The 27,765-nt window shown below is 37.3% G+C and overlaps 1 protein-coding gene across 10 annotated transcripts in view; it reads left to right on the top strand.

Annotated features, from left to right (window-relative positions):
- ANO4 (anoctamin 4) overlaps positions 1 to 27,765 on the top strand; it is a 404,339-nt gene that overhangs the window by 178,360 nt on the left and 198,214 nt on the right. For 9 of the 10 annotated variants that reach the window (XR_007402264.1, XM_035699361.2, XM_035699362.2 and 6 more), the window contains one exon: positions 15,263 to 15,367. The exons of the other annotated variant lie outside the window; for it this stretch is intronic. Coding sequence is in view for 8 of the 9 variants with exons in the window: in XM_035699361.2 (XP_035555254.1) it covers positions 15,263 to 15,367 (105 nt within the window). In the remaining variant the exon portion in view is untranslated. The remainder of the gene's footprint in view (positions 1 to 15,262; positions 15,368 to 27,765) is intronic. 10 annotated transcript variants of the gene reach the window in all.

Here is a 27,765-nt window from a genome sequence, read left to right on the forward strand (position 1 = left end):
ACAGAATCCAATGTAGGGCTTGATCTTGGGACCCTGAGATCATGACCTGAGTCAAAATCAAGAGTGGGATGCTTAACTGACTGAGCCACCCAGGAACCCTGATGTGACTTATATTTTAAGAGGACCACTTTGGCAACTATGTGAGAATACATTATATAAGGAGCGGGTGAAAGGAGAAAGGTCAGATTGGAGGCCATCATAACAGTCTGGTAAAAGGGATGATAGTAGCTCTAACTAGGAGTGGCAGAAATGGTGGTGAGAATTTGGATTCTGGAAGTATTTTAAAGTTGGACCATCAGGATTTCCTAGTGAATTGGATGTCGGGTAAGAGAGAAAGGAGAGCTAAGGATGGTTCTGAGATTTTTGGCCTAAGTAAATTGGATTGGTATCAACTGTTATGAGAGGGCTGCAGGGGAGGCAGATTTGGTGGGGTTTAGGGAAGAAGTGGGGTCAAGATCAGAAGTCCAATTGTGGACATGATAATAACAAGAACTGGTGAGATCCTGTGGCTGGTGAAATAAGCATGTCTGGAGTTGGAGAGATTATTTTGAGAAAGATATATAAAATCAACTGTTGTTGACATATAAATGGTCTTTAAAGCCATGTGATAAAAAGAGATGACAGATGGAAGAAGTAAAGATGGAGAAGGAAAAAGGATTAAGGACTGGAATCTAGGTGACTCTGATAGTAAAGGTAGGAGAGAATGAAGATCAGGAAATAATGACCATCAGGGATGTTGAGAAACTAGAAATTACATGTTTTGGAAGCAAAGTTTATCAAGAAGAGAGGTTAAATGTTGCTGAACGTCAAGTAGGATGAGAGCTAAGAGTTGGCCATTGATTTTAGTAAAGTGATGATCAATGGTGATTTTGATAAGAACAGTTTTGGTGAAGTGGTGGGGATGAAACCTTGATTAAAATGGGCTTAGGAGAAAATGGAAGATATGAATTAGATATTGTGAATATAGACAACTTTTTAAAAGCAATTTTGCTATGAAGGCTAGTGAAGAAAATAAGGCCCTGCCTGCCTGGAGAAGAAGTAAAGTCAAGGATAATTTTGTTTTTTCAAAATAGCATATCTTCAGCAGATAATTTATGATGTTCAGAAGAGGGGAGAATTCATGATGTGGGTGTCAGAGAGGAGAGCTATGCACAATAGAATTATGAATAAATTATCTATGATTACAGATGGGCAGGGAGAGTATGTGTGGCTGTTGGCAGTGTGATGAGGGTCTAAAAAGTTCTTTCCTACTGTGTCAGCTTTATCTGTAATATGGGGAGCAAGGTCATCACTGAGAAAGAGAAGAAAGCCTTGTTTAGAGAGGGACATGTTATAATGATAGATGGTATGGACAGGGGAAATATGATTGCCAGCCAGCCCACATTAAAGGGCTGTCTGAGATTCATGGTCATGAAATTGAAGTAGGACAGGTCATCACTGTTGTGTGTTTTTCTTTAACTTTGTTTAGGCATATCCATGAAGACATAGAATAGATGGACAATTACATTTTAGTCAGGGTTGTGGTTTTCCCAAGGAATTAGGGAAAGAGAGAAACAATCAAAGGTGCATGAGAGGGAATGATAATAATTTGTTATGTGATTCAAACTTGGTAAAGAGGGGCATGAAGCTGATAAGGGAATGAGGAGCAGTGGGAAATTGATAGGATAATTGGTGGAAGGTTCCAGAGGGGTTGAAAGGGTGTCAAGTTTAAGGTAGGGAGAAGAAGAGCTAGAAAGTTAAGAAGTGGTTATAAGAGAGTGAGTGGAATGCCTGGCATTGATATTATGGGGGAGTTTGCTGTTATTAGTAATGGCAAGGTCTAGACTAGGGTATGAAATGTGTGGCTTTAATAGTGTGGAGGGCAAGACCATTGGAGGAAACAATTCTCAGGGACTGAGAGGCCAGGGTTTGGGAAAGATTGTCTATATATATATTGAAACTATCAGAATTGAATAGTGTTTGGAAGAGGGATAATAAGCTAGGACTTGTCCTCACCTAGAAATGAGAGAGCATGACCTGGAGGCAGCAAGAAAATGCAGATGAAGGACTGAAGGTGACATAACAACCTGAGATTCAAGACCCGGGATGTTTAGGGAAGAGGGAAGACCAGTGGTCTGAAGGTGACATTAAGACACAAGGAAGATACCTCCTCCTCTCCAGGTCTGTTGGTGTCAAGACAATGGGAGAAAAATAGTACCATGGGAAAGAGCCACAGGGAAGCATTGAGCTCTGGAAGAGCCAGGCTTTCATGAGAGCAAGATGATAAAGGGAACAGTCTGAGGAAAGACTGATGACAAGAGGAATATTCTGTAGGGCCCAGTGGAAGGGAGATTTGGACAATTGCCTTCCACAGCTTTCTTTATTTTTCTGGACCATCCCCAAGTGTTCCACCAAAGAAGACCAGTAATACTATCCCTTCTCTACTTAATAATCTTTATGACTCTCCAGAAGAAAGTGCAAGCTTGGGGGTCCAGCTTTTCAAACCCTCTGCAGTTTAACCTCTCTCTATGATTCCTGGCTTATCTTTTGTACCACAGCCTGCCTTATTCTACTATAACCATCTATAGCTCTTCACTATTTCTCAAATAAGCTCCTCTCACTTTTGGAAATGCCCTTTGCCCCAGTAAATCTCTACCTATCCCATCTCATTTCTCAAAACATAACCCAATTCCATATCCTCTCAAAAGCCTTCCTAGATCTCACTAGTCAGAATTGGTCTCCCACTTCCTAGTACTTCTACAGAATTTGGAAGCCTAATCAAAGTCCATATGTTTTTTTAGATTTCATCATTCTCCTGGAAGGCAGGAATTGTATTCCATTTATCTTCATGTTTTCCATCTCCACTAACCCCATGCTTTATTCAGAAAAGGTTTACTAAATGATTATTTGCTGTTTGTCGAAATCTATTCTACCCATTGGGTATAGGTTTGCATTCTGAAGTTACACAGACTAAATCTAATTCTTTCAAATGATGTTCCTTTAAAAACTCATCTTGAGGGATCCCTGGGTGGCGCAGCGGTTTAGCGCCTGCCTTTGGCCCAGGGCGCGATCCTGGAGACCCGGGATCGAATCCCACGTTGGGCTCCCGGTGCATGGAGCCTGCTTCTCCCTCTGCCTGTGTCTCTGCCTCTCTCTCTCTCTGTGACTATCATAAATAAATAAAAATTAAAAAAAATTTTTAAAAACTCATCTTGAGCTATTTGCCAACTGACACATTTCCTAGTTTCCTCAGTGCTTCCTTCAGTGATGTGGTGTTCAGATTGTTTACTATCCTACCCACTCTGCTGTTAGAAAGCATTTTATTCAATTTCTGCCTCTTTGAATGTACAGTGCCCAGAATTACATAGAGTATTCTGTTCATGTCTGACCCAGGTAGAGTCAAGTCAGTGTTTACTTGACATCCTACACTGACATCAATGTAATAAAAATTTAAAGAAATGTTAAGGTATTTGCTCATGGTGTAATGTCAGTGTGATATAATTTAGCATATCTCAAGTCACTGATCTCACCTTAACATATCACTATGTTTATCCGTAATTTTATCATAGATATTGAACCCTACTTGTATTGGTTAATGGTAGAAAATACAAATAAAGGCAATTATTTGGCACAGAATTACAATTAAAAATTATATTAAACAAATTATAATTAAAAGCCTGTTATAAAATATGTATATTTAAAACTATTCTTCAAGATAGATGTGACTTCAGTTACATCCTTTTATTTTTAGTATACTTACACTAATGCATCATAGCTCTCTGTTGGGAAATTATAAAAGAGCTCTCAAACTTATTTGTAGTGAGTCATAGATCTTAGAAACATCATGGATATTTTAGTAATATTGAGGCCTATTAAGTGATCCATCTGCTTTTTACAAAGTTAATAATCCCAATTCTTAAAGTGCTTTCTAAAAGCTCACTCAGACTGGTTGTGAAGTACAAAAAGAAAAAACGAAAGTCTTCTTGATCTTCTATGACATTAGCCCTGTACAACTTCAATTCATTTATCCCCCTTTGAGTTTACAATTTTTTCTGAGTCCCTACTACGTACAAACAAATATTTATTTGGAAGATAATTCCTTGGGACTAGAATGGTGTAGAACTCTATTACACATGGACCTTAGGGAGCTTACAGTCATGTCCAAAGAGATAATCAGTCAGGGTTCTTTGCTTATAAACAACTGAAACTAAGTATTTAATCCAAGCAAATCAGGAATTTAAATCTGGAGGATATGGATGGAAAGCCTATGGATGGAACCCGCCTTGGAAAAGGAGCAGAAACCAAAATGAATTATGTGATTATCTCAAATGAATGAACCCTTACCATTTGTCTTAGTTTTGCATTATTTAGCTCAAGTTTTAAAGACTTGGGAGAGACAGTCTTATTGGGCACATACCTTTCCCTTGACTGGGTAGGTGGTGATAAAAGAAAAGATAGAACAGAAGACTTCTCCCTTCAGCTGTTGTAATTGGATTGTAGCACCCCTTAATTTCTCCTCCCACCTGGGCTACATATAGCAAGGAAAAGACATTGCCCCAAAAAGAAATAAAGAGGATATTAGAAAAGAGAAATGTACATAGAAAAATGTCCACTACATAGACTCATACACAATCTGCTGTAATAGAAGTCAAGCGGTTTTAAAAGCTGGAACAAAGATATAAATACAGTTAAGGGAATATTCTTAGTGGGAAAAATTTAAGAATGATTCACAAGGTTATATAGTCTACAAATTGGACTTTGAAGGTCAACCAGAATATCAACAGGCAGATGGAGGGATGGCCACTCATATGTAGGAGAGAACATAGTAACAGAGACAGTGCATTGTACTGGTTATGAATCAAGCTTTGTTAGAGATTTTGAACCCAGATATGTTACCTGCTGGCTATGCAGACTTGGGCAAACCACTTAACTTCTATAAATCTCACTTTTCTCAGCAGCAAAAGGAGGATAATAATGCCTGTTTCATGGTGTTAGAGTTGCCAGATGAAATACAGCACTCACGGATAAATTTCAAATAAACAGCAAAGGCTCTTTGGTGTATTTCCCAATATTGCTTGGGACACATTTATAATAAAAAATTGTTTATTTGAAATTAAAATTTAGCTGGGTACTCTATTTTTATGTACTACTATGTCTGGCAACTCTATACAGCATTGTTAGGACAAGCTAATAAATTCATTAATGTAAAATGCTCAGTATGACCCTTGGCACATAGTAGGTGCACAGTAATAAATAGATAGTGATCACTTTTGTTTTCACCATCACAGACAAAATTCAGAAGCCTGTAAGTGAATATGTCCCAGAACCCTTTCTTTTTTTTTAATATATAAATTTATTTTTATTGGTGTTCAATTTGCCAACATATAGAATAACACCCAGTGCTCATCCCATCAAGTGCCCCCCTTGGTGCCCATCACCCAGTCACCCCCACCCTCTGCCCACCTCCCTTTCCACCCCCCCCCCCCACCCAGAACCCTTTCTTGCTCAGTCACTGTACCACAGAGCAGTTTTCCCTGTTAATTTGTGCTGGGATGATGTTTTTACTGTGCTGTACTGACACATGAGCTGTTTAACTTTGTCTCGTGTTTGTGTGGTTTCATTTTTCTTCTCATTGTTTCAGACGTTTCTCTTGTGTGTTGATTTCAATTTGACCTTATCTTTTAGCCACTCATAATTAATGAGTTTTATTTTCTATTCCCCTTTATAGGCTAATGATAGAAGTATTAAATAGCACCAGGCTTGGGACTATGAGGGTTAAGAGCAGAGTAAACTGAAGCATTGATTGCAATTTTTTGAATTTGAAACTGTAAAACTTACTGGATATAGATCATATCATTTCAGTTTAGTGACTGTGCCATATAAAATAGAATTACAAGCCTATGCAATCTAAAATATTTCCTCTATTGCTTTTCCTTTATCTATTTGGCCTATCATACAGTCCCAGGGGAATACATCAAGCCCAGAATTAGTCTTTTAGAGTTTGTAAAATGGTGTTTTTACTGATACATTTCATGGTTTTCCCAAATAACTTCTAACACAATTCCTTTTATCTTTTAATTTTAAAATCCGAGCAGCCCTTCATGCATGATTATTTTTCCCTTATGTATAGATGGTATCTAAATAAATCCTGGGACAACTTGATATCACAAGAGAAATGTGAGGATTTTGTTTTTTCCAGTGAAGCTAGAATGTCTGTAGTTCTGTCTGTATACAGAGGTATTAAGTGTTTGACGTAAATAAAATTGCAACTACAATTTGTTAAGGTCTCAACCATACTGTCAACCTCAAGAACTGTTAAGCTGCTTGCATTCCTTGTCTCATTTAATTCTCCTAATAATCTCACGTTGTTATCCTTATTCCATGGCTGGGGAAACTAACACACAGAGAAGGTAAATACCTTGCCCAAGGACATACATCCAGTAAATGATGGAGGAAGGATTCCACATCAGGTAGTCTGATTCACTCAGTGTGCTGATGTTACCTCCTTCTTCAAACAACTTGGTGGCAATATATTTCTAGCAACTTAGGATAACAAAGCCTTGGAAAAATTTAAATTACCAGCCCTATACTAGTTCAGACCTTAGCATAAGAGGACCACACTGAAGAGGGGACCAGTCAGATTCCACCGGAAAAACCTATAAAAGCGATGCTCTAACTTTGTAGCTTCTTTTTTGTTGTACTCAGCGTTAGGGCTTTGTTTTTGTTTGTTTTTTTGTTTTCGTTTTTTTTTTTTTTTTTTTTTTTTTGTTTTGTTTCAATCCTTCCTTTTTCTAGTTCCAATATTATGAAACACATTCCCATTTCCCTGAGTTTTAGCAATTGCTTTCTGGCCCTCATGTCAAGATCTGGTCTCAAATTAAGAAACAGAACTCAGCAGGTGCCTTTCATGTTCTCTTACATGTCTTAAACAGCAGTCCCAGGAACTATGGGGAGGAGGACAGGGAGAGATAAGGAGCAGGGAGGGAGAGATTTTTTTGAAAAGCCGAGAAAGACTTGTGTCAGGAGTCCTGGGGGGCTCAGAGGTTGAGCGTCTGCCTTCTGCTTTGGTTGTGATCCTGGGGACCCGGGATTGAGTTCCGCAGTCTCCTCTGGGGAGCCTGCTTCTCTCTCTGCATGTGTCTCTGTCTCTGTCTCTGTCACTCTCTCTCTCTCTGTCCGTCTGTCATGAATAAATAAATAAAATATTTTAAAAAAAATGAAAGACTCGTGTTTTTCTTAAGAAGCCAAGCAAAGTCTGACTTATCTCTAGTTCTGTCAAAATGAAAGTTGAGATTCAACTAATGGTTTAGGAGGAAAAAGTAAGGAAAAAGCAAATGGATGGCCATTCTTTATAACAATAATAATTATGATATAGCCACATCACATTGAATGATGCTTCATTGTTTCCAAAGGGCTTTCACGAATATTTCTCCTATACCTCACTTAGTTCTTCCAGCATTCCATGAGGTAGAATTACTCCTATTTTACTATGGCTCAGGAAATGAAATTGCTACCCAAAAGTACAAAATTAGTAATTGGTACACCCTAAGACCTATGTCTTTAATTTCTTACAAGTGTGGGGTTTTTTTTTTTTTTCCAGCTCTGTCATTTTTTTTTCCCCTTGAAGATGAGAATTAGTTTAATGTGAAATTTTGTTTTTCTCATCACTTTATCTGTAAACAAACATTGAGAATTATGGCTGAAGTTGAACCTAAAGAACCTGGCTACTCTTCCTGAATAGATCTGAAGCTGGGTGAAATTACATAATTGTTCTATTTGTGAAATGGATTTTTCATGTGACTGGAAGATAAGAGCTTCCTCATGGCTTTGAAATTATGTGGTAGAAAACTTATAGGAGTTACTTTGGACTTTTGTTTTATTTCTCATTGCGTTGAAGGTGAATGCTGTGTCTTTCAGAACAGTCAGTGGTGTGATTTGGAAATAACACTAATCATCCTTCATTTGAATCTCTTCCTCTTTAAGTGTTTTTTTTTTTTAATGTGTGATGTGAGTTTAGTAAATATGGGGTGCTTAGGAAAACAAGTTATTTTGGGCATTGGTATCTGTGCTCCTTGCTCTCATTTGCTGAATAACAAAATTGTGTTTTCTAAAAATATATATCAAATTCTTCGCTTAGATATTTGCATTTTCTTTTCCCTTTGCTGAGGGACCTATGCACATATTTCAACTTATGTGATACATGTAGAGAGAATTTTTTGAAGAATCTCTCATAACCATTTGAGCGCACAAAATGAATGAAGGAAAGCTGTAAGATAGGCAGCCACAAGAAAAAAACCAAATGATTGATTTCTGGAACAAAGATTGTGTTTTGTGGAACATAAGACTCTATCTTCTGCCCAAGGTTTTTCAAAAATTTTATATTTAAGAAGCTTGGAGAGATTTAAATAACAATGTAACTCAAGATCATATAACAAGTGACCTAACCCCAACCCAAGCCCTTAATTGTAGTAGATAGTTAATATTAATAGTAAGCTTCTACTGCTTAATTTCCTTAGAGGTGAGGGTGATGTTCAAAATGGACAGAACCATAGCACTCCTGTTGTCTTGCAAGGCCATACTCTTGGTACATTCATCTCAAGCTCTTCTGTAGATTTCTCATGCAAGTTAAGAGAATAAACTAATATAGTAATGCTAAAGGTCTCATGGTTTCTAATCCACAACTCCTCCTGATCCTGAGTTTTTCTCTTCCCTTCCTCTGCAAGAATGCCTGTCATCATAGCAACAGAACTCAACAGCTGGAAAATTGGAAGACCACCTCGCTCTGCCCCCAACGGAGCCCTGCCTGCAGGACTCATAAATCCTTCCTGCCTTTTGGAGATTTGAAGCTCTGATTTCCAAGCCCACTTTGGAACTTCTAGTACAAGGATGCATTATAATTTAGGAGTTTACTGTCTTGACAATCCTGAGAAACATGGAAACAATTTTGTTGAAAGTCAGACATTACTGGCTGAAGCACTGGAATGATTTTTTTCCATTTTAGAACTGAAAAACATCTACCCCTATTAGGCCAAATGTGGTTCTCCAGTCAGGACTCTGTCCAGAATGGAGTCCATAGAACTACTCAATGTTAATCATTTGAAGGAATGTCTTTAGCTTTTACAGTGACTGGTGTGGGTGAAGTAGTCTGTTGATTTCTTCTAATGCTGAGCTTTCTTTTGTAAGAGAATGATCTTGCAATGTCACTAGATTCATAGTGATGCAACACTAATATGAACAATTCCTGTGTCTTTTTCCAATAGCACTTACAAAGCATCCTCTGTTGCAAAGCCTTTTTAGCTTATGGCATGCTAAATAGATTTTTGGTAAGCACTGTAAATGAAGTTAAGACACAGAGATGGAAAGTTTTTCTAAAACCAGTGGAAGATCCCACATGTGAATCTAGAGTTTCCAATTTCAGATCCCTGAGAAGAACTGAATTTATTTTCTTCCTTCTTAAAAGATATATCTTGAATGCTGTCTAGTGCAGGGAATGTTTGTAAAGAAGACAATATGTACCTCTTCCCCTTCTTAATACCGTTCTTCATCTTAGCACTGTCATAAACACTGAATTCACTATCAGGAATTGAAAACAAACTCTAAATTACAAAAATGATGTGTTTTTTTTGCAGTCTATTAAGTTCAAAAATATTACATGTGAGGATTTATTTTAGATATTTATATCAAGTTTTGATATATCACTGTTTCCATTCTGTAAAAGTGTTGCATTTGACAATTTGTATTAAAAATTTCTCTCAGGACAGGAATTGCCAATTTTTATTTGCAGAATATAAATACATAATAGACAGATGCTCAGATCAAGCATCATTAATTATGAGGAAATGACAGAAAATACCATTGTCCCCTTTAGCCTACTTTATAGAGTTCCCCATCCTTTTTGTTGCATGGTAAAGGGTAAGATTTGACTTGTCACACTTCTCTTTATTTCTGTTTCAACGTGAAATAACTATTCCAAATTCAATTACAGAATTTTTTAAAGCATTGTTTTTATTTAGTCTAGACCCTCAACTTGGAATTGGCCTTCATTTTGCAGAGATGGCATATGTCCTCTAAAACTAGATAGATGAGACAGAAAATAGATCATCACCTAATGATCTAACACTATGAGCCATATTTGCATATATGTAAACTGTTTCCCATAATTTTTAATGGAGCCTCTCAAAAATTTCATCCTTTCCATTTTATAAATAAGAAAAATGAGGCTCATTATTTAATGGCTCAGGGCCACATAAAAATGGAATTCAAATTTAGGTCAATGTAATGTCAGAATCTGCTTTTTATACCACTTTATGTTAATTTGCAAATATAAGATCTATCTATATTTGAACAAGAAATTGAATTTTAAGTCATTTAAAGTTATTAAACTAAGGCAATATAACAATAATAGTGATTGGAGGGGTGAGTGGAGGACTAGAGGAAGTGACAGTAATATAACTTATATGGTCTTAGAGCAGGAAATAATAAGTAATATATAAAATTGATCAAGACAATGGAACACCTACATGGAAATAGCCAAAAGAAGTAAAAACAAATTCTGGTGAGTATTTGTGCTAAGGGAATAGATTTGGGGTTGAGAAAGGGATAAGGTTTACAACTCAACTATTGACTTTCATTATAAGCTTTGAGATGTTGGTACCTCAGTGTTTCCTTTATTATTTGACAAGATTTGAGAAGAATTCACAAAAAACTAAATGTATGATCTAGAATATGTCTCTCATAGTTTATAGGCAACTTATCAAGCTGCCTTAAAATGATGCACTACAAAAGAAAACTGGGATGTTTTCTCAGTCTGTAGCTACTGTTACTAGTAACATGGAATTGCAGTATAAGAGCTTAATTGTCTAATTTATTTTTTTTTAAGATTTAATTTTTTTTTATTTATGAGAGAGAGGGGGGTGGGCACAGACACAGGCAGAAGGAGAAGCAGGCTCCATTCCATTCAGGGAGCCTGATGTGGGGACTTGATCCCGGGTCTCCAGGACCACACCCTGGGCTGAAGGCAGCACTAAACCGCTGAGCTACCCGGTCTGCCCTTAATTGTCTAATTTAATTGTTCAAAGGCCTTCATCTAGATTCTGTAAGAGATAAAAATGTAGCTGCAGTTTGGTCCCAGGCCTCCATTTTGTTACAGTCTAGTTGATGGTGCTAGAGATGAAGAAATCTAGATGGGAAGAAATAGGAGCTCACGTGTTGTCTGTGTCTGTACTCGGTACTTTTCCTACCTTATTTTTGATGGAAAACGTATGCCATAGAAAAGATAAAATATAGGTAGCTACAGAATTTCAAAAAAAATGGTAGAAAATGGTGTTTGCTTGTTAGGATCAAGTAATGCTTCCTGAAGTGGAGCATTTAGGATGAGCCTTAAAAGTAAAAAGGGATTTCTATAGACAGAGATAGAATGGGAGAGGCACTGACATTTGTGCTAATCGAGACTCCTGTTTAGAGATTGTTTTTTTTCTTTTTTTGGTTCATTTTGTATATAAACATTTAGCTAAATCTGTGTAAGCCAGTTACACATCTAAAATGAATTAAAAAAAATAAATAAAATGAATTTTTAACATATTGTTTGCTCAGCTGAAGATCTTTTATTAAATGTAAGCAGTTATCGAGGTTACTTTTAATTGAAACTACTTTCAACTTTCACACAACAAAATCACAATTAAGATTTGAGTATAATCACTCAATCGAGTATGAGAAAAGCTCAAAGCAGTTTTGGAAATAACACAAATTTTTGGCTATTTTTGATTTTTAAAATTGTTCATTATGTTCTCCACATCTTCAGGACTGTTTTCAGTTTCTCTCTTTAATATAACTTACTGGTAAAAAAAAAAAAAAACAAAACCTTACTGGTTTAGTTTCCTTGGGATTACATTAGGTTGCACGGCAATTACTGAGGCCCAGTGAAGGTGTATTTTATTTTAAATCTTCATCAGTTTGAAACCATGACCTTTTCACCATCTTGCCTCTGCAAAAAGCTTTGTGTTTTGACTCAAAGTCTTCGGCACCTATGACTGTAGAGAGAGCTTTGATTTTCAACTTTTTAGAAATCACATCAAAACTATCGAACTAACAAATAAATATTAGAAGTTCAAAGTAGACATAGAACTTTTGTATTGAAGTATTTTGTCTTGTTCACTGGGCAGTATGTGCTAAAGGTAAAGATTGTCACCTTGAAGGATTCATTTGAAAATGTCCTTGCAGAAGTGATCACTTTCTATTTAGGAAAGTTTACAGAAGTCCTTGTATTACAACATCCCCTACTTTGTCATGTTGGACTTTAATGAATGACTTCCTGCCAGAAGTTCCATACCCCTTATATTGCATTTTATGAAAGTGTGTTTCATATTTCTTCTAGAGCAGAGGAAGGAAAACACCTTATATTTTAGGGAATCTAAATGTGATTTCACAGTTTACCATAAATACTGTTGCATCCTGGACTTTGGAGCTCTTTAACTTCTATATTTTAAGAATTGCATTGATTTAGAAAATTTTATGTTAAATTAATCCCTTACTGGCTTAACATCTGTAGTCTTTAAGTCTTGAATCCTGAACTCCAAATATTAATGTTCTCCACTGCCACAATCTGAATTTTCAATGACTTTGAAATTATAACAATATTTTATGTTTATTGTAAAAAACATGGAGAAGATAAAGAATAAAGCAAAATATACCCATAATTTTATAGGTGAGAAATAACCTGCGTATCCATTTGGACTGTTTTCTTCCTGTCTTTTTTTCTAGTCATATAAAATGATGTTTTTTTTAAAAAAATATATACTTAGGACAAATTTATCTGTATCCTTATATCCATTTCCCCACATTTTCATTATATCTTAAGCATTAAATATTCTTTAAAGGCAGACTATATTGACCTGAATACCTCCTTTATGTTGCTGCTTTTGTGCCTTCTTACACTCCTATACTGTTCTCTAACAAAAAACAATTGTTAAAAATTTGTAGAATTTTGGTTATTAAGAATTGTAGTTATTAATCAAAACTACTTCTGTGTGAATTTATGAGCTCCTGACCAAGACAAACAAAGATAAATAAGTTGGGCTCCTATTTATTAGTCTATTTAGCAAGTCATTTGCTTTTTGGTTTATATAATAATATTTGTCCATGTCTGAAGCACTAGAACATGGGACTATTGGTAAATCCATTTCTCTTATTTCTAACAGCCTGTATTTGTAACTGCTTTGATATGGGGGGTATTTAAGACTGGCAGGAGCCCAGATTGATGTTGCATCTTTACAACTGAGTATATGTGTGACTTTGGACAAATTATTCTTTCTTGTGGCACCTTCTTTTCAAAAGTAGAGACTAAATGAGATGATAGAGTGCATAGCCCAGAGCCAGCCTTTAGGTGGTATTGAATATTCTTATTTATCTTTTGTCTTTGCTATTATGAGGTCTTTGGTTATTGAACAGAACAAAGGCAGCTACCCATAGCAGAGGTTGAGAAGCAGCAGAACTTCTCCCTACTTATTCTGAGGGAAAAACCAAATAACCCATTTTAATTCCTGTTGAGAAGCTTAGTCTCAACAGTTAATTTCACCACGTGCATGCATTTAAGAAGTTCACTGTGCCTGCAGTGCTTGACAGTCACTGAAATGCATGCTGGTGTCCCAAAGAACAGACTTGTGGTTTCCTTCTCATTATTCAGTAGCTGGTTTCTATATAAATGTCAATGTTCCTTTAATACATTAGTATGGATGAATAGTAATGGCTTCCATTTACTGAGCACTGAGCATTTGACAGCTAAGAGCTTCTCATGCATTATCTCATTTAGTCTTCATGGCTATTCTGTGAGACTATTATTATCACCCCTATTTTATAGAGGAGGAAACCAAGATTTAGAGAGATTCAGTGTTTTCTAATAAGAATTTCAATGCTGGTTTGCAGGACTCCAGAATCTGGGCTTATAGCTTTCCTTGAAGCTCCATGGGCCGTTGTTTTATAATTATCACGTAGCTGTAGTCATTCATTCAGCCTACATTTGTTGAGGGCCTACTCAGGGTTAGGTACTGTTCTAGGTATTAGGTGCATGCAGGTAAAAGTTCCTGCCCTTCTGAAGCTTCACTTTCTATTATATTAGGTTACTTGTGTCCATGTCCCTTCTTGAATCAGTATTCTTATATGATAGTGACTGTGTCATATTCTTTTGAGTTTTAGGGATGTAACTGAAATTTATTCAAGGCTAAGAATAATTTCTGGGCTTATGAAATAATTATTTCTACAAAAACATTAAAAGCTAGGGCATGCCCCACTCTATTCATTAGGCCATCTTTTTATTTTAGCACTGGCTTTTTAGCCTTTCCAGACTCCTCAGAATTGGAAATGTTCTTAGTGACTATATTAAGACGCATTTATTTATTTTTTTAAACATTCTTTTTTTTTAATTTTTATTTATTTATGATAGTCACAGAGAGAGAGAGAGAGAGAGAGAGAGAGAGAGAGAGAGGCAGAGGGAGAAGCAGGCTCCATGCACCAGGTCTCCAGGATTGCGCCCTGGGCCAAAGGCAGGCGCCAAACCTCTGCGCCACCCAGGGATCCCTTAAGAAGCATTTAAAGGTTTATTATTGGTAGTGATAAAACTACTTTTTGATATCTTGGTGACTTTGACGTCCTTAAATGTTCTATAGGTGTGTGGAACAGCATTAAAAAAAAAAACCCTCTTTAGAATACACCAGAAATACATCAGACAAATCAAATATAAGAGGTTAAATTACATCACAGAATAAATAAAAGTGTCCTGGTGTAACTGAGAAATAAATGAAGTAGCAGGGAAGTCCAAAACTGTGATGGGAAAAATGATACCTTTTTTCCTGTGATAGCAAGAATATTAAATCCTTTTCTAAGAATGAATTATTATAATTTTAGAGATTATATAAAGTATATTTGTTGAATGTCACTTTTTCGCCAATATGAAGCTGAGAATGTTAAATGTCCTTGGCTGGAGGCTAACATGTTTTATTCTTCACCTAGGAAGTCGTCAGTAAATAGTATGAAGTGTGTGGTATTTTAATAAAGTAATTGCCTTATTTTTACATTGGAAATACAATTAAACCTTTTTGGTCCCATAAGGAGCAAATGGCTGGTAATGTTTCTCATTTTTTTTTTGAAAAGTCATTTTTCCAAAAGGGAGGATCATTGGCAAATCAGCTGACTGTTCATTTTAGATTTTGACATTGCTTCTCTTTGGGACCCTAATGCTGGGCTCTCTGATAACCAGTGCAAACTCCATGAATATCTTTCATTTCTTTAGAAGGAGGTGTGGATTTGCAAGGCTACCAGCTGGATATGCAAATACTACCTGACGGCCCAAAGAGTGATGTGGACTTTTCAGAGATTCTTAATGCAATACAAGAAAGTAAGTTTCACTCAAATTTTAATTTGACCGTGAAAGGAGAAACTATTCTAATATTTGGGAGGGTTAATAAAACTAGAAACCTTAAATGACAAGCTTAAAAAAATGTCTTAAGAGGGATACTGTGTAAAATAATTTTGAGACCAGAAGAGATGGTTAGTGAAATGAAGATTTAATTTGTGAAACTGAGCCACATAGTATTGGGGTCTTTGAATAAGCCTGATGGAAGAACTAGAGTTCTATATTTAGAATATTGTAATATTTATAAATCACTAGGTACTATAATATTTTAGGTTTCTTGATTAATCATGATCAAATAAAGAATTTTTGAGAATACTATTACTAGAATATTATTCCTTTGCTCAGATATGAGTAGTAAGAACTAAATGTTGATACTAACCTAAAATAAAACCTTTATTCTCGAAAATGGTGTCTTGAGTCACTGATGATGGGCTGTGAACCAGAAGTGACTTCTGTCTTCTAAGCATTTTCATTGTTTTCTCTTCTTACATTACTTTGTTTTATAGTTTTTACTAAGAATTTTGTCATAATCAATACATTTACTCTAATTGTAGATTTAGCATTGAGGATGGATGAGGTGGTATCATAGACTAAGTCATTCACATTCGTGTTTTATTATTAGAGCTCTAATACTAGATAGTAATACTCTTTTAAGATCAAGTAGTATTCTACAGTATTGCACTCGAAGGGGTTAGATCTGAAGAGCACTGCAGGAAGAACCACTGTAATTTTTTGCTACTTTTGGTTTTGTGACACTGTATTTCTATACTAAATTTTTAATGAACAACTTTAGGGATTTCCATAACAGTTATTCCCTTTTGTCATCAGACTGCCTTCCTGACCTTCTGAGATAATTAATGCTTTCACTTTATAGGTAGGACAACTGAGGGTGGGAGAAGTTACATACCAAGGTAATATGATCAAGAATGGAGACCAGGAAGGAATGGAGGGTCTCCTATCCCTCATTTAATTTCTTTCTGAATGTGCTCAGTATGAGGTTTAAACACATCAAGGGGAAGGATCCTGAAATTGAAGATGAGGCTGGTTCTAAAAGAAATATTTTTAATGAAAAATACAAGAGGACCAGCTATTCGTTCTGCTTGGGCAATCCCTTCATATTAAGTTAATGAATAACAGAGAAAAAAATCTCCCCAGGAGATTAAAAATCCAATTAATAGACATTGAAGAGAAAATAATTTTTTCATGGAAAGTTATAAAATTCTGTAATTACCTCATCTGATTTGAAAGATGATAGATTATATAGTATTGAAAGGATTTTTTAAAAATTTTAATAAATGATAAAAGTTGGCTTCTATGTAAGTGTGGGAGATGAACTTAAAATTTTTTAGGGCTTCATGAACTTATATCAAAATGAATTAAATGTTCAGGAAGTTATTTTTTATAGTAAATTATGTTAGCATATCTTACTAAAGGCACATTCATATATGATAACATTTATTGTTTAGAATGGTGAGTGAGTTCTTTAGAAGTTTATGAATTATATTTAAATTTTAAAATAAGAAAAGGGAAATATACTTAAAGTGCAAATCAACTTTTTATAGGTTTTTAAAAAATATTTTATTTATTTATTCATAGAGACACAGAGAGAGAGAGAAGGAGTGAGAGAGACAGGCAGAGGGAGAAGCAAGCTCCACGCAGGGAGCCCGACATGGGACTTGATCCTGGGTCCCCAGATCACACCCCTGGCTGCAGGTGGCGCCAAACCACTGCACCACTGGGGCTGCCCAACTTTTTATAGGTTTAAGAATTTTCTAATACTTTGGAACTAATCTATTTTCTTGTTAAAAAAATAAGTTTTAGGGATTCCTGGGTGGCGCAGTGGTTTGGCGCCTGCCTTTGGCCCAGGGCGCGATCCTGGAGACCCGGGATCGAATCCCATGTCGGGCTCCCGGTGCATAGAGCCTGCTTCTCCCTCTGCCTGTGTCTCTGCCTCATTCTCTCTCTCTCTCTGTGACTATCACAAATAAATAAAAAATTAAAAAAAATAAGTTTTATGCTCTATAGGTTTGGGAAGCTGCCTACATGGCCCGAGTCATTTCTGGTAGGAAAGATTTAGGCCATTTACCTACCTTCAGTTTCACCCTACATTCCAAATATGATTCAGATATTTAACAGGTTAATTGAAATTTCTAAGTATAAAAATACATAGTTTGGTTCTTCAAGGGACTGTACCTTAGATTATTGTTTATAGCAAACTTTGAGAGACCAACTTACAAAAATTTAAAAATATATAGGATTTGGACATCAAGGAAATTCCTTCTTTCCTACAAACGTTTTTGTTAAGATAGAAAGTTTTCGTTATTTTCTTGAAATTTTGTGGACGTATATGTATGACCTTTAAGATCAAGCTAGAAGAGAGAATTTGAAACATTTTTTGAGTGTCTAAGGTAGTCCAGCCATTATTGGTAAGTGCTCTTCCATATTCTTTTCTTTTCAAATTAAGTTTTATTTAATTGAGAGAGAGAGAGAGGGAGAGAGAGAGCGCGCGCACACACATGAGCAGGAGGAAGGGCAGAAGGAGAAGCAGGTTACCCACTAAGAAGGAAGCCAGATGCGGGGCTCAATCCCAGACCCTGAGATCATGACCTGAACCAAAGGCAGATACTTAACCATCTAAGCCACCCATGTGCCCCCATACTACCTCTTTTCATTCTTAAAACAACCCTACAAACAATAGTAGTTTCTGTTTTCTCCATTTTAAAGGTAAAAAACTGGTTATGCCTCCCCAGAGCTATATGGTTAATATTCGATAGTCAGTATTTAATCGTATGTTGGCCCTTGTTTTGAAAATGAAAAATTAAATAAAAATGATTAGAAAAAATGAACTACTCTGGAGTTTTTTTTTTAATATTTTGTTATGTGTTGATGCAAGAATTCTTACTCATGCTTCTACATTGAAAAATATGTTTACATTTTCTTCTCTGGTGCTTATGCCCTAACAATGGCTTCATCTGTTTAAAAGAGTAAGTCCTATAGTAGCTGGCCATCCAAAAATTGTTTCTTGGCTTCCCTCATAACAGTTGTATAGCTTGTAAGGAAGGAAAGAGTTATTTTATCCATTCATCCATCTATCCATCTCACCTGTCATGTACTAGGCAGGCACTATGTTACACATAGTATTTTAACGTGATGGTGAACATCTTGGTGCACAGTTCAGCTCAAAAGAAATTAAAACACAGATCACATTTGTTCTGTGGTTCAAAATGAAAACAACTTGATTGCTTTGAGGAAAGCATTTATATATAGCCGTATAATGTAAGGCTGTGTGTGTGTGTGTTGTGTTTTCCTTGATGTACTTCCCCCCCCCCCCCCCCCGCCGCTCTGTTCCCCATTTCAAGATGGCAACTAGGTCCCCTGAACTCCTTTGTTTCAGTAGAGCTCTGTGTTGCCTGAAGTTCAGGGCTTCTGTTTCTGAAAGCCCAGGCTTCTGAGTGGCTAATGCTTAGTAAAGACCAACATACACACAGAGACAGCCACATAGAGAGACAGAGGGAGAAAAGGAATTTCTTGTCCAGGGCCCTTAGATTGTCCTGCAGTGGTAGCATGGCTTCCTGTGGGTGGTGGAGAAAAGAGAGATGACTGGTCGGGAGCCTGCACCTGAGCCACCTGAACTGCCAGCCTTGGCTAAGATTCTCCAGCCAGAGGAAGGAGCAGATCTTCCATAATTCAGGGCACTTTGGGGGCTCTGGGAAGGTGGCAGCTTCATCTTCTGGTTCCTTTGTTGTATCTCAAGTACCTTAAGCAGAGTATTGGGTATAGTAGTTGCTCAACAAATTTTGTTAATGAACGAGTGAAGGAGTGAATTCTTTTTTTTTTTCCACTTGAATTTTTTTTTTCATTTTTTATTTTATTTATTTATTTATTTTAATAATAAGTTTATTTTTTATTGGTGTTCAATTTGCCAACATACAGAATAACACCCAGTGCTCATCCCGTCAAGTGCCCCCCTCAGTGCCCGCCGCCCAGTCACCCCCACCCCTTGCCCTCCTCCCCTTCCACCACCCCTAGTTCGTTTCCCAGAGTTAGGAGTCTTCCATGTTCTGTCTCCCTTTCTGATATTTCCTACCCATTTCTTCTCCCTTCCCCTCTATTCCCTTTCACTATTATTTATATTCCCCAAATGAAGGAGTGAATTCTATTCTAGACTTGTAAAGTGGGTGGCTCAGCAGTAGTAGTGTGACTTGGAGATCTGAGTGGTCTCAAATATTCTGCTGTTTATAAAACCTCCATAACCTTTTACAGTCCTGCATAGGTGAGGTAGAGGGGTGAGGATGTTGGCAGGCAATAACTGGAATTAAATGGTCTCCCAGGCCCATTGGAGTGGGGACTTAGAGACAGATTTAACTTGATGTAATGATGACGAGGTCATGAGGTCAATTCCTACTCTTAAGTTTGCCTAGTAAGGTTCATACCCTCTAACAGTCCAAGGATTTTAGTGCCTACTATATTATGTACTATAATATCAATTAAAAATATTCTGCTTTTTTTTTAGTCACCCAATTTTAAAAATCTGGACATTTTTGTGAAGTAGACATTTAGAAATATTTCATTCTAAAATTAGATTGAGAATTTGAAGCTCTATGGTGCATGAAGCAGGTGATTGTGTGTATGTGTATGGGCATTTATTATATTAGCAAACCAATAAGAAAGATATCATTCAAAGGTTATACTCAACCTTTCAATTCTTGCTTTAAATTATTAACAGTGTCCAGCCTTTTCTAGAGATCATTCCTCTCCCCTCCCCCCATTTTTTGTCACCCATCACCCCTCCTGCTTTGTCCTTAGTTTTTCTTTTCTTGATATCTAATATATATAGATATAGACTGTGGAGACTCTCACATGGCACTCATACCATGGCACGTTATTGTGTTATGTAGTCCCTTAGGTCCTAATGAAGGAGAGAGAGCAAAAAGCAAAGTGTTTGAAATAGGAACATGGATCCTGGAAGGATCATTGCTATCCTGTAGTCTGACCCTCTGTACTTATATATGTGTCTATATAAATGCAGTGCCGTTCCTGCACTGGTGGCATTCTTGTGCTTCTGTGCCTGTGGAGACTGAGTCATTTCTCAATGACATCCAGTGAGTCATTTTGAATCCAATTTCTTGAGCCCTGATTTCCAATTTTATTTTTAATCCATATGGTCATGCTTTTTCAAAGGGGAAGATGGGGAAGAGGGAGGTGCTGACATATATTGAACACATAATCTTGCCTGACAACTCTGTGGTTGACCTTTTACACATATTATTATATTTAGTCTTGAACTCTATTTGCCTTAATTTCCACATCTGATAGAGGGGGGCATAGTTAGAGTAAATCTAGTAAATCTAGTAAAGCCCTCAGTATGGTGCCTGGCAAATGGCAAGTACTGCATAAATGTTGGCTGTACCTTGTCATTCCTCTCAACAATCCTATGTGGTACATTGTATTATTCTCACCAAAAAGATAAAGACGTTAAAGCTTGTCTGAATCCATATTCTTTCCAAAGAAGGAGAACAAGCTATGGTCAGGAGAATCTGAGACCTTTGATGCAGAATATCATTGGCTTCATTTCACATGGTGAAAAGGTAACCAAGGCTATTGAGCAAAGCTTGAATTAGGTACTTGGTTCTTTTCTAAGTATCATTCTCAGGTCATAAGAGGTACCATTATTATCTGCCTTGTTATAGAAGTAATCAAGGTCTCTGTCCTTTTCTTTAGAATGAAGTAGTAGAAAGAAAAACTCTTCATAAGAAGAGTCCATAGGACATGCTGTCCCAGGAACAAGTCAGTGATGTTTGCCCTGTAACAGACTGTCCTGTGGGTGCCCCATGCTATTGTCTATGTTTTTTTTTTTAATAAATGGTACTATTACTGAGCCAGGAAATGCCAATGAAAATTTTTTAATAACCACATTTTTAAAAAATGTTATAACTTCTTTCTTTTTTCTTTTTTTTTTGCGAAGATATATTTTAAATTTTAAAGTATTTCAAGGGAATCTCTGGGTAGCGCAGTGGTTTGGCACCTGCCTTTGGCCCAGGGCGTGATCCTGGAGACCCGGGATCGAATCCCACGTCAGGCTCCCAGTGCATGGAGCCTGCTTCTCCCTCTGCCTATGTCTCTGCCTCTCTCTCTCTCTCTCTCTGTTACTATCATAAATAAATAAAAATTAAAAAAAATAAAGTATTTCAAGTAAACTGCCCATGGCAGGAAAAAAATGCTTACTTTCGTATCTATAACAATTAGAACCCTAGCTTTCTTTCCCTGGGTTTTCTTTGGAGAGGTGTTAGTACAGCCATTTAATTGTTGCTGTAATGCAGAGGTTTCCAAACTTTAAAGCAGGTGACTGAGTTGTTTGGGAGTAGCTGGGGGTAGAGGGCATAGCCCACTCAATTTCCTCTTTGTCCATTCGGTGGCCCCTGAAGCTCCTCCAAAAGGATTTTGGGGTTACAGGAAACACACTTGGAAAGCCACTGGCCTTTGGAAAGGAATAAAACTAGCTAAAGGAGGATCTATGTCTTTTCCAATTACTTTATTTGGAGTTTTCCAAATTAGGCCCTTTTTTTTCCTCTCATTGGTAAACCAAACAGTGTCTGCCTTAGGGACGTTATAAGATTCATTTGAAGCATATTGAGCAGAGTCCTAGGCTTGCTGGTATCATACAAATGTTTAGTGTGTGGTCTTTAAAATTCCAGCCTAAGGTCCTCAAAGCTGTGCTGAGTCTGTGTGTTTCTCTGAATTTCTAAAAACATTTCATTTGATATATTAAATTTTTTAAAGTGTCAGACTTGTTCAGTGACAGATGTAAAGTCTAGGTTTATTCAGATAAATATTAAAATGATGACAATATAGTTGGATGACAGTTAAAGGACTTCTGTGCTTGAAAGCCAAACATGGCTTTTTTTTTTTTTTAGATTTATTTATTTGAGAGAGAGAGAGAGAGAGAGCACGAGCAAGTGCATGAGTAGCGAGGAAGAGGGCGGGAGGGGCAAAGGGAGAAGGGGGAAACAGACCCACTGAGCAGGGAGCCCAACACAGGGCTCTATCCCAGGACCCCAAGGCCATGACCTGAACGGAAACCAAGAGTTGGATGCTTAATGGGCTGAGTCACCCACGCACCCCAAGCCAAACATGATTTAAGAACAGTAGGATGCTTTCCACAGAAATAAGGAGCCAGTTAGAAACAACATGGATTTAAGGGTAAGAACTCGGTTAGATTTCATCTCTGTCACTTACTAGCTGTGTGAGAGACACTTACTTACATAGTGTCTCTGAACATGGCTTCTTACTCATAATCCCCTTGCCTAAGGTATTTTGAGGGCAAAAAGGGAAAACAGACCTGAAAGTCCTCAATACAATGTAGTGAGTGCCCTGCTTAGTGTCTTCTTTCCCACTTCTTCATATTCAATCTCTGAGAGAGAAACAGATACTTTCAAGCAATTGCACTAAGATAACTAGAATGGAGAAAAAAATGGATAGAATCTTATAACTAGTTTTTATTTACTTAAAAATGGGCACTGAGCACCTCCTATTTGCCAGTCCTTATGTCAATTTTAGAACTGCTTTGGGCCTTCACCTAGAAAAGACCCTAGGGCTAGATGTAAAGATGAGCTTGTTATAAAACAGCTAGCTAAATGTTCAAATTAAGATTTAAACAAGCCATTTTTTCCATTCTAAATTATTGCTGAAGGTGTTCTTTTTTTCATGTTTTGTAATGAGGCTTTGAGGTCAATATGCAATATCTTCAGAATTCTGAATATCAGATGTAATAATTGGGAACTCGGGACAAAAATAGTAAAATGAACTGGCCCTCTGGAGGACAAATATAGATACCTGGATTACACTACACGGTCCTCTCGTGTTGTCTTCAGTGGCCTAATATTTCACTTTATTTTCTCTGCATTAGAAAATATTGAGATGTAAGTATTCCTGTACTATAATGCCGGTGTGGGGTTTTTCTCCTGCATTTGAGGAATAGAGTTAAAAAAGCAGTGAGTTGAGCTTTTTGATTTTTTGGTATCTCTCTAAAAGACACACTTTTTGTTTTCCTTGCCTTTGTGGCACTGATTCGATTTCATCCACACTTGTCTTGTTCATGTCTGTACCTCTAGCAGCTAACCTAAATACTGGCTCTGTAAACAAATGTCAGAAGATACTTAACTTGTTTATTTGAGCCCTTGAAACATATTTGTGACCTTTTCCCCCCTGGTGAATGAATAATGGCTAATAATCCAAATGATTTTCACTAAATAAATAATCACCAATATTTAATGAGCATATTCAGTACTGTTGAGGTAAATTTGCCTTCCCATCACGTAAAGAGCATCAGGATCTACTTGCCTCATAGCCCTCTGATTTCTCTGCTCTGTCTCTGTTCTGGAATGGTATAACAAGTTAGCCTACAGAAATCACTTCCCTATGCTGAGTTTGAGTTTTACTCAGACTTGACCAGATTTTTGGTCTCCCAGGCAATTTGAGGTTCTTGAGTCTTGTGTAGCTGTTATATGTAAGTCTTTACTGTTTTGTTCCCTGGTCTTCTTAGGCTGAGTGCCTGTTTTGGGTTTGTTTTTTGTTTTTTTTTGGGGGGGGGGTTGTGGGTTTTTTTTTTTTTTTTTTTTTTTTTTTTTTTGTGAAGGAGAATCATTTGAGCCTCTTTCTTGCTTTCCAAATGTACGGCATCTACCTGTTGCCACTCACGTTCCCAATTCTGTTCACATAGCCCTTCCCAAGTTTATGCAGTGCAGGTCTGTTTCTGGGTTGCATGGAACTTTTGCATTCTCTTTCCTCTTGTCATTCTTTTTTTTGTTTTGGGTTGTTGTTTTTTTTTTAGATTTTATTTATTTATTTGTTTGTTTATGAATGAAAGGGACAGAGGAGAGACAGAGGGAGAGGGAAAGAATCTGAAGCAGAGACTGCACTGAGTAAGGAGCTTGAGGTGAGGAGCTCGACATGGCCGCTTAACACCAGGCTTGATCTCCCAACCCTGAGATTCATGAGCTGAAACCAAGAGTTGGACAGTTAGTTGACTAAACCACCCAGGGGTCCTTCTCCTCTTGTCATTCTTAATTAACTCCTCAGAACATTTGGTTCTTTCTTATTTAATGGACGTAATAGCAGAATTCTACTAAGCAGATAATTATCAAACATTTTGGGGAGGGGAGAAGTATGATGAAAGTGAGGGGATCCATTAAAAGTAACCTTGTTTGTATGTAGAGGATCTTTGTCATATCCATGCCCTGGATGGAGAGGCCCCACTGCCACGGTCACTGATGGTGAGCTCTGTGAGGACAGGGGCCATGGCTGCCGCGTCCAGTACTTGATATAGCCCAGCATAGGGTCCAGGTAAGGTAGGCACCCACCAAGTACTGGTTGTATAAACAGATTTTTAAAAATTGATTAATTTTGGAAGTTGGGGCTATTTTTCTCCTTAAAGAAATGATGTAAGTTTGCATCCAAGGATATTGTACATGGTTTCTAAAACTTCACTTGTAAAGCTGCTCTGTCAGTAACAATAGTGGAGTATTGATAAGGGTACATGTTTCTTCTCTCTGTATAATTGCTACCTGTTCTATAGTCTTCTTACTGATCCTGTGTTCAGCTGAACATTTTTTGACAGATAAGCGTCTTTAATCCCTGCTCAGGCTCTTGAGAGGCTGACAGGTGATAATGGTGCCTTAATATCACTTAATTCTCTAAAAATCAGGTTGCACAACAACCTGATTTCCCTTGAGCACTTAGGTAACATTAGCCCCCTAACAACTTCCAGACAATAATACTGATGGGCAGGTGTAGGGGAAACAAAGGGCTTCTCTTCCTTTTCCAAGTTAGCTGGTCCCTCTAGAATCAAATAGTTGGGTCTTTAATGTAGAACACAATTTTTCAGGCTCAACACTATTGATGTTTTGGGTTAGATAACTCTTGGAGAGGGCTATTCTGTACCTTGTAGGATGTTTAGCAGTATCCTTGGTCTCTACCCACTGGATGTTAGCATTACCCCCTCTCCTTAGCCATGATAATAAAAAGTGTCTCTGGACAATGCCATATATCTCCAGGGTGGCAACATGGTCCAGTTGGGAACCCCAGAATATATAGGGCTTGTTGAACCGATTGTACCAACACCAGAGGGTGATGCTGGTAGAAGATGTTCTGGTAATTTTCTGTCCTTAGCAAAAGCGAAGGGGCAATTCTCACTGATGGATGATGGATATTCAAGAGTTTGTCCTGAGGGTGAGCCAGTCAGTCACTTAAACATGAATCTCAGTGTGCTCTTTCGTTTTTTTATTTCACACCTTACCCCAATCCACCCCCTCATAACCACTGTTCCAATTTGTAAATGCCTCACCTCTTCTGCTATCTTGTGTTGATAAGGCTCAAATGCTAACTTAAGTCCCAGTGCCTAAAATCAATAAACCAGCATTTCCTGCAGATCTGCCGTGTGTCAGACTAACATACATATGATCTCATGGAATCCTCTTAGCCGCCATGAGAGAGTTTTCCATATGTTTCACCAGTGAGGAAATGGGAGCACAAGTTCACACAGCTAAGTGGTGGGGTTTAGAATAGTAATCAGGTCTATGTTGTTGAAATATTTTTATCCTTCTGTTCAAGTCTTATCAATATCTACTTGAAATTGAATCACTGTCTACTAAAAATTAGTATCTACCTGAAATTGTGGATCTCCTGGCTTGTGAATAAGAAATGCATTAGGAAAAATGTATGTGCAAGGTCTTAGAACCATAGGCTATTGGAGAAGAGGAGGCTCTCAGACATCATTAGACCATGTCCACCTTGAGATCATCATTCTGTCATTAAACAAATGTATGTTGAGGGCTGTGCCAGGACCTCTGTACACATGTCAAGACAGACAAGGTCGTAAAGACTGCTAACTCTGGGAAACGAACTAGGGGTGGTAGAAGGGGAGGAGGGCGGGGGGTGGGAGTGAATGGGTGACGGGCACTGGGTGTTATTCTGTATGTTAGTAAATTGAACACCAAAAAAAAAATAAATTAAAAAAAAAAAAAAAGACAGACAAGGTCTCTGTTCTTATGGAACTTATATTCTCATAGGGTAAATACCCAGGACACAGTATAAACAAATGAATATAGAGTTGAATTACAGTTTGTGATAAGTGCTGTGAAGAAATGAGTAGTGGTGGGGGGGATTGAGAATAACTGGATGAGGGGCAGTTTATTTAGGGTTGTCAGGGAAGTTAACTTTCCTCTTGACATCCCCCACAACACGACATACTGTGCTCTCTCAAAACTATTCCTTTTCTTGAGTTCCTGGCACAGCATAGGTGCTCCTAAATCCCATTTGTATGAAAAGACCATAATGTGTTTTCCCTTGGAGCTGCAGAGCCTAAAAACATGTAGTAAGTGTATTAATTTACTTCTGCTGCTATCACAATTTAACAACAAACTTGTTGACTTAACACAGATTTATTTTCTTACAGTTCTGGAGGTCGGAAGTCATCAAGGTACCAGTGAGACTGTTCCTTCTGCAGGCCTAGGGGAGAATCTGTTTACTTGTCTTTCTCTACTTTATAGGGCATCTGCATTCCTTGATTGATGGCTCTATCCTCTGTTTTCAAAGCCAATTATCATAGCATCTTCTAATCTGTCTCTCTGATTCTGACCCTGTTGCCTCCCTTTTAATTATATTGGGCCCACTCATATAATCCAAAATAATCTCCCATTTTAAGAATCTTGAATTAATTATGTCTACAGAGTCCTTTTTACCATAGAAGGTAACATATTCACATGTTCCAGGACTTAGATCACCTTTGGGGGCCATGAATCAGCAGCCTATCACAGTAAGCAGTAAATGTTAATTTTTATTGCCATGCCTATTCTATTTTATAGAAGAACTTAGAAGTTAAATGAATTGCCTAAAGTCACACATTTAGATGTAGCTTTAGAACCTGTCATCTAAGTAAATGATTTCTATTCTCTCTATATCCAAACTTTTCTTTTCTTTATAGCACTCAATGCAATTTATAATTCTATGACTATTTGTTTTGTTTACTTAACCCCACAAGGGCAGGAAGACCTGTCATTTTCATTCATCAGGGTGTAGCTATCACACAACTCTGTGCATATCTCTAAAAATTTTTTGAATGAAAGGATGAATACTCCTGTATGTAACATATAAATAGTACCATATCATCTACAGATTATTCTGCGCAGCAGCTTAGGGTGGGTTAAAAACCTTTAGAGATTTTTAAAGCATCAAAGGAAAAAGTAACTTCAATGTTGGTCTGTAATTTGAGTAGCTAAGGAAGCGTCCTGTACCTGGCACTATGTATCTGCAGCTACAAGTACTGAACTGTCATTTGTGGTATGCTGCAAGGCACTATGCATTTGAACGTGATAGACTTTATC

This window comes from Canis lupus, chromosome 15, assembly GCF_003254725.2.
Source record: "Canis lupus dingo isolate Sandy chromosome 15, ASM325472v2, whole genome shotgun sequence".
In the NCBI taxonomy this organism is placed as follows: Eukaryota; Metazoa; Chordata; class Mammalia; order Carnivora; family Canidae; genus Canis; species Canis lupus.